The 7,866-nt window shown below is 40.1% G+C and overlaps 1 protein-coding gene across 1 annotated transcript; it reads left to right on the forward strand.

Annotated features, from left to right (window-relative positions):
* The first annotated feature begins 5,226 nt into the window (after nucleotides 1-5,226).
* SELENOW (selenoprotein W) lies at nucleotides 5,227-7,437 on the forward strand. Its single transcript, XM_075185942.1, has 4 exons — nucleotides 5,227-5,387; nucleotides 6,316-6,340; nucleotides 7,143-7,196; nucleotides 7,280-7,437. The coding sequence occupies exons 1-4, from the start codon at nucleotides 5,347-5,349 to the stop codon at nucleotides 7,397-7,399; spliced, it is 240 nt and encodes a 79-aa protein (XP_075042043.1). The 5' UTR covers nucleotides 5,227-5,346; the 3' UTR covers nucleotides 7,400-7,437.
* The last annotated feature ends 429 nt before the right edge of the window (nucleotides 7,438-7,866 follow it).

Raw genomic sequence — 7,866 nt, forward strand, 5'->3', positions numbered from 1 at the left:
ACTCCTACCTATACCACCCACACTAATGCACCCTCATACCTACCCTACTACCACCTATACCACCCACACTAATGCATCCTCATATCTACCTACTCCCACCTATACCACCCACACTAATGCACCCTCACACCTACCTACTCCTACCTATACCACCCACACTAATGCACCCTCACACCTACCCTAATCCCACCTATACCACCCACACTAATGCACCCTCATACCTACCTACTCCCACCTATACCATCCACACTAACGCACCCTCACACCTACCCTACTCCCACCTATACCTCCCACACTAACACACCCTCAAAACTGCCCTACTCCCACCTATACTACCCACACTAATACACCATCACAATTGCCCCAATCTCCACTGTAAGCCACACTCAGTCATCTAGTTTCAGCTATGCCCTCTTTCACTTCAGCTATTCCCTCCACACCCTTTGTGTTAATGTCTGCATTTATTTTGTCTACCTTTCATTAGGTCTTATGTTTTATGTATGTCCTGTTATCCCTGCTATAGGGGGCTGCGGAGCACTGTGGCTCCGTAGAAGTCAGCGATAATAATAATAATAATAATTGGCGCACTGCAAACATATTTTTCCATATAGCAGATGAGTCTCTCTCTTATATAAATGAAGTAATTATACATGTCTCTCATCTGTATTGATTTTGCCTGGACATCCCAATTTGCGGACTGCGAAGAGGACAGGACTTAACCCAATAGTGAGTTGAGTTTTACCCAAATTTGGCTTACTTTGTCTCATTTTCGTGATTCTAAATGTTAAGAGGTATGAATTAGGGGGCAGAACTAGTGGTCGAAGTGGAAATTTAGAACTGCCAATCTGAAAAATGTAATGGGATGTAAGTGAATGGAATTTGATAGTTTTACAATGGAGGCAGTAGGAGAAGTGGCAGTATGCAATATCACTGTATACACCCCCATTTCCACCACGGGGCAGAAGAAGCCTGGTTTGTGCTTCAAATATCTTTCTGATTTCCAGCCTCCCAGGTTAACGCTTCTCTTCTTGTATTTAAAAAAAACTTTATAATAATCAACAATTTATCTCCAATAACCTTAGTTCTGAAACATTTACATGTATATTTGTAAGACACTACATGAAGGGCTATGGAATAGGCATTCCTTGAACTGAATGCCCGTCTTTGTTGGCTGACCCCTCTATTACCATGTAATCATTTATACGTGTGTCCGGTGTAAAACTGCCCATGAAATGCATTATCTTACAGCTGACTAACAGGGTCATGTGCCTCTAGTTTAAGATGTCAAAGAGTTCTTCATATGGTGACTGCCGGGTTACATTATTAAACAAACATAAAAGAAACCACCAGCTGCACACAGGGACGTCAGAGGCGTTCCAGCTTTATCCGATGAAGGTGACACGCTCCCTACTTGTGGGGGCTCTAACCTTCCTGGGATAAACACTCTGGTAGAAATTTATAATACATGTTCCTGTGTGCAGCTCAAGATTTCCTTTCTCATGTTTGCCTTCATTTTGGGGTCCACTTTAAGGTAAAACGTCAGCTAAAATAGTAAGCCAGGGGGTGACAGTCTAAGGAGGTATATTTACTAAACTGCGGGTTTGAAAAAGTGGAGTTGTTTCCTATAGCAACCAATCAGATTCTAGTTACTATTTATTTAGTACATTCTACAAAGTGACAGCTGGAAACTGATTGGTTGCTATAGGCAACATCTCCACTTTTTCAAACCTGAAGTTTAGTAAATATACCCCTAATACTCTTATTTATAGATACAACGGAGGGATTACCTGACTCTTGGACCACCATGCTGGCTTAAGTTTACCCAAGTAATGTATGTGTTTAATTGATGTAAGTGGTGTACAGGGAGGACTTTTTACAGCCATGTTGTCGTGAGCTATGACTGTAATTTCGTACTCACTGTTGTGGATCGGTCGGAAGTTTGTACACACTGCACAGTGGAAACGAGATTGGAACGAAAATATTAAACGGTACGACCAACCAAATGAGGCGATAATCGTCCATTTGGGCAGACTTTTGACCATCGTGTCACTGCACACACTGACCCGACTTTTGAACGAGCGGTCATATGTCGGCTGTTTGAGCCGATTATTGAAAACAGTGTAGTGTGTACCCAGCTTTAGACATATCATCAGTTTGGCAGGGGTTATACTTAGTTGTCCCTACTCACAGAATAGGTCCTAATTATGTGGCAGTAGACTGAGATTGTACCACCTTCTCAAAGAAACAGGCAGGGTTGTGGCAATGTGTCTACTTTGATAGGAAGCCTAGACTGCACTCCTTGTTCTGCTGGAACATCCAAAACCTTGGCAGTCCTTCTTCTTGGCAGGAGTGCTAACGGGGTCACATCTGAAGACCTAGGCATTATTTTGCCAGTTCTTGACTTTGGGTAAGGACTTGAATTTTGAATTGAAATTACATACAGTTTCATTCATCTGGGGATATAATGAAATAGAGGAAGGGGCTGGCCAGAATTTGCTAGGCCTAACTCTGACACACAGACCCAGATCACAGGATTATATACCCTTGTTGCACATGTTGTACCATTCATAATAAAAATACATGACACCTAAAGGTCACTGCATGGCCATAAGGTAACAGTTGTGTCTGTTTTATCAATAGATCAGTGTCTAATCATTAGAGCATGAATCCCTAATTTAAAGCTTCAGAATTGCATTTTGGATTCATGTCTGATCATGTGCCACCCAGTATGGTGGATCTATAGAGGGAGTTGGACGCTGGAGACAGAACACATGTTTATGTGTTTACTTGTTAATGACTGTTTCTAGTTCCTCACATTTCAGGTAAATCCATTAGTTACAGCAGATTATCCAACTCATTCTTCTAAATGTGAATTATGTCAATGTACAGACAAAGACCCAAACTGATGTCTGCAAAACACAAAATAATGAACCCAAAATACCAAGAAAAAGTTAATTAAGAAACGGCCATGTGAACGGAGAAAATTTCAGCTACGGCCCATGTCTTGTTTCCACATTTGTTTTTTGGATTGTAGGTGAAAGTTTTCCTTTTTGACCATGTCCCGTTTTTCTTTTTAAATCACATTCATTCTGCCGTTATCCAACATATTTCTCATTATTGCTTGATCAGACGATCTTTAGTCTTCCGTACCTTCTATTTAAGGAAAGGTTGGCAAGGGACAGAAGACCATAGCTATGACCTTGATTATTCTGCAGATGGACACAATTGCTCTCTCTGCAATCCCCACAATTCTAGGCTATAAACATTTGAGATGTTGTGGTTATTAGATATTCCTATCACAACTTCAATCCATTCCCTGCCAACCTAATAAGATGCTTAACAGACTTCTCCCTGACTGATGGCCCTTTGTGACTAGACCACACAACATCAGCAGTTCAAAAGTTCAAACTTACATCTGATATTACTAGTTCAATAGCTACACATGTACAATTTATTTTAATTCAACTACAGGAAAGTTTCTTATGCTCTGTAGAAACAGACTGCCTAAGGTTTTTACATATACGTGTGTGTAGTTATCATCATCATCTATTTTTATATAGCGCCACTAATTCCACAGTGCTGTACAGAGAACTCACTCCCATCAGTCCCTGCCCCATTGGAGCTCAGTCTAAATTCCCTATCATACACACACACACTGAGATAGACTAAGGTCAATTTACTAGCAGCCAATTAACCTACTAGTATGTTTTTCGATTGTGGGAGGAAACCGGAGCACCTGGAGGAAACCCACACAAACAAGGGGAGAACATACAAACTCCACACAGATAAGGCTATTGTTGGGAAACTAACTCATGACCCCAGTGTTGTGAGGCAGAAGTGCTAACCACTATGCCACCATGCTGCCCACCTTTATTAGTTGATCACACTGCCTTGCTTGCACATAATCTGCTCATTTGGCTTACACATAAGGAAAGTAGGCACTGTATATACCGACCGTATTTCCGAGACTCAATATTTACTTAATTTTTAATTCTGTAAATAAGTTTACTCACTGTCAGTTACCATTTTGAAAACACTAGAGCAGAATACTACCTCTCTAATAATAAATGGTTCATCTTAGATTATAAACACCACAAAACCAAAATAAAACAATAATGCACAAACAATAAAAAAATAATGAGAATTATATATCTACACATAGGGGCACATTTATCATTATTCGTCAAAAATGAAAAATAGTTATCAATCCTTATCGCATGGATAAGGATTGAACTATTTCTCAAATTTATTAAAAAATCTCCACAGGAGCAGCAGTCACGAAAAACTGCTGTTCCTGTGAAGTTAAAAACTTAACTTTTCACTGCCTCTTCATTCCGGAAACTGTTGTGCGGTCCGAAGAAGCCTTGTTCGCATGCTCCCTCTGAAAACGTCTCTGCACTTCAGTGATGCAGAGCGCGGAGTGTGACAGGGAGGGTCATGTGATCCCTCCACACATGTGCTGAGAGACAGGGAGGGATCATGTGATCCCTCCACACATGCGCTGTGTGGCAGGGAGGGTCATGTGATCCCTCCACACATGCGCTGTAAAGCTCTGCTCTTCGGAGCAGAGCTGAACAGTGCTGAAAAATAGCAGAAGCGGTAATGTACGGCTGCCTGAGCTGGCGTACATTACCATATATGTAAAAGGATTTTCATTCATTCTTAAATTGCGGTACATAGCAGTCCCCATAGACATCTATGGGGACTGCTATGTATTACGAAGAAAAGTGCAAAGCAGCAGATATCTGCTGCGATGCACTGTTGATAGATTAGAGAAATACTTTAATTGGCATCTATTCTCCAAAAAATTTTACATGAAAATGAGGTTTAATAAATAGGCCACATAGTAAGAAACATTGTACTGTGCGGTTCATCCGTTCTGCAAGAGAGGATACAAGTTTCCAAATACAAATCCATAATACATTAGTCCATGCCTAACAGTTAGATAATTCTGGCAATTATGATAATCTATTTAAATCGACTTTCCCATCCTCTTTTGGAAGTTTTCATCCTGAAAACACAATCTGTGGTCAATATGGGAGGTGGATCTTCTTTCTGGGTGTTAAAACCAACGCCAAAACTAATGATATTTAGTATGCTGTTGGTGTAATATAGATAAGGCACTGCAGACTTGATGTGATATTTGCCCGCTGCCTTATTCTGGCTGAGGGATAGAATGGTACAGTCCTAACTCCCCCCTCTGCTTTCTGGTACAGTCAGAACGTTGAACCGGGGAAAGGGCGTGGCCAGCAGACATTTATTAGCTGAGCAGCTGGGTCTGAAGTCAGTAGTACAGTGTCATATAGTGTGTGTGGTGTCCAGCAACAAAAACAAAGAGGTGCAATAATGTCTGGCGAACAGAAAGTAGAGATCTATGTTGTGTACTGGTAAGAGTCTGTTTAATCTTATTATTTATACCTGGATTTTTGACTGATCTGCGGATGTTAAGGTTATTTTCGTAAACTAATACTTGAAAGCAATGTATAACTTTAAGCTGAGTACCAGTAGAGGGGAAACATTTACTGAATTTGTAACGGACGTCACCAATGTCTATCCGAGTGATCAATAGATGGAAATATGTAGCCATATCTATGCTTGCTTTTAGTATTTATTTAACTTGTATTTTGTTTTTGGGTGTTTTCTCCTATTGATTCATGTTTACCACACTAAATTGTCTAGTTTGCTAAATAGAAACTAGACTGACACTCTTTGAAGAGTATTTATGTAGTGCCAGTTCTATCATGTAGTACTGTACAGAGAATGTAATATTTCACATCAGTCACTGTGTCATTGGAGCTTAGTCTAATTTACCTATCACACACACACAGGTTTTTATGAAGCCAATTAACCTATGGGTATATGGGAGGAAACCCACCCAAGCATGGGGTGAACATGCAAACTGCATACCCTGAATTAAATCTGCATTCGAATTCCCTATGTCTGTGCTAATTTATGGTTATCTGGCTTTGTATTATAAAACTAGGTAATATCTCCAGTCTATAACTAGTTCTGTGTTCCTCTTTGGACAGACAGGGGCTTCTCACTCTAGTACCTCCAGCTACTGTTCAGTGTGCTATAGGTTAGGGAGGGTACTAGATTAAGCTATTTGTCAGTTCCATTTACACACAATTTTAAGACTTTATAGCCTTGGTACTTTGAACTTCAAAAATGTTAAGAAAAAGCTTGGAAACCTGGTTTGGCTACTGTATGGCTGTTTTAGAATTTGTTTTTTATTCTCCTTATGTAGCACTTCATAATATCATTGATCTGCTTTAAATGACTTATAATCTAAAGTTCTTTATTCTTCTCTCCTAGTGGTGCTTGAGGGTACGGCCCCAAGGTAAGTTGCTTCTTTCATGGTTTTTATTAATGCTCTCTTCTCTGAGGCCAAAACCTGGATTGTCCTCTTAGCAGACACTTTTCTGGGTGCTATTTTGCTGTACTCCTTGCTCTGGCTAAAAATGGGGAGAGGGTGTGAGCAAGAGGACCAATCAAAAATTACAATCAGGAGATTGTAGCTTGTGATTGGTCCTCCTGCTCACACTCAATATTACGGAACTAGCATAGCCCCTAGGGGAAAACCAAACACTGCTACACGGGGAAGCCCCTGTGGGCTCCACTCTTGGATAGGACTTTGTTAATAAAACGTTGTGGTAGGTGGTGGTGTGGCTTTAAGGGATGGGTGTAACTTGGCTGTATTAGCTTATGAAAAAGTTTCTTTTAATTTGTCAAAACATTAAGCAGTCTTCCATGGCTGTACTTTTTTATGTGGTTATTTGTACATACAACACAGCATTCCCCAATGCACTGAACATTGAAGCATTAAAATAATTCTACTAAAGCCCTTTCACTTTAAGCTATAAAGACTTTAGCCATTATAGGTTTTGTAAAGTAAAGCTTTATTAATTTTCACAAGTCAATAAGTAAAACATAAACATTGCATTTAATGAACACTATTGCATAGTAAAAACTTGTACCTCTGTTGTAGGATGTTATATGACCAAGTATTGGCATACTATATAGTTACTGTGATACACTCCTGTGTCTTGAGCTAGGTACTCTTTGTAGCTGTAGGAGATTGATGTAGTATAATATGTGACAGTTCTTTGTTTTTTTTGGGGGTGTTTTTTTTTTTTTTTTAGTTTCAGCAGTTGAAGAAGGAGCTGGACGCACAGTTCCCGGGCCTGCTGAAATGTGTAAGTTCACTATCCTGCTCTCTAATGCTTAACTGTTGGCTGCGTGTTGGAAAAATGTTATACCTGTAACTTGTATGTTTCAGGATGCGGAAGGTACCACAACCGCAACAGGGTGGTTTGAAGTGACGGTTAATGGGAAGCTTGTGCATAGCAAGAAGGTAATGGGCTGGGCTTCTCTCTACTGCTGGGTCTTCTGTTTATAAAGAGTACAGGCTGTCTACTTCTCGAAGTGTGAAGTGGTGGGGGGAGGGGTGTTCTCCTCCATGTAGGCATGCATAGACCATGTTTGGGGGGAACCCTCCTTGGGTAATGTGTGTTAGTGAGTCATTAAATATGTCCAGTAAACCACTACATATCCTAAAGTAAGTTCATCTAATAATAAATCCTCCAGTTATTGCTCACTTTAAGCTGCCATATTGCATGTCTATCACCACTCGGATCACTTATGTGAATCCATCACCTCTCATAGCACACAGTGGTGCTAGAACAGCAGAAGGTGAAGACTAAAGTTCCTATCATGGAGTTTAGTCAGTACTAATTACCTATGAAATTCACTATCAGGTTATCTACTTCTGATTATCAAGAACTATTCTGACTCTAAGGAAAGTTTAGGCAGTGCAGTTCTTTCTACTACAGAAGTGTAAATGCAATACTTAATGGTTTTCACATC

The sequence above is a fragment of the Mixophyes fleayi genome, chromosome 9 (genome assembly GCF_038048845.1).
Source record: "Mixophyes fleayi isolate aMixFle1 chromosome 9, aMixFle1.hap1, whole genome shotgun sequence".
In the NCBI taxonomy this organism is placed as follows: Eukaryota; Metazoa; Chordata; class Amphibia; order Anura; family Limnodynastidae; genus Mixophyes; species Mixophyes fleayi.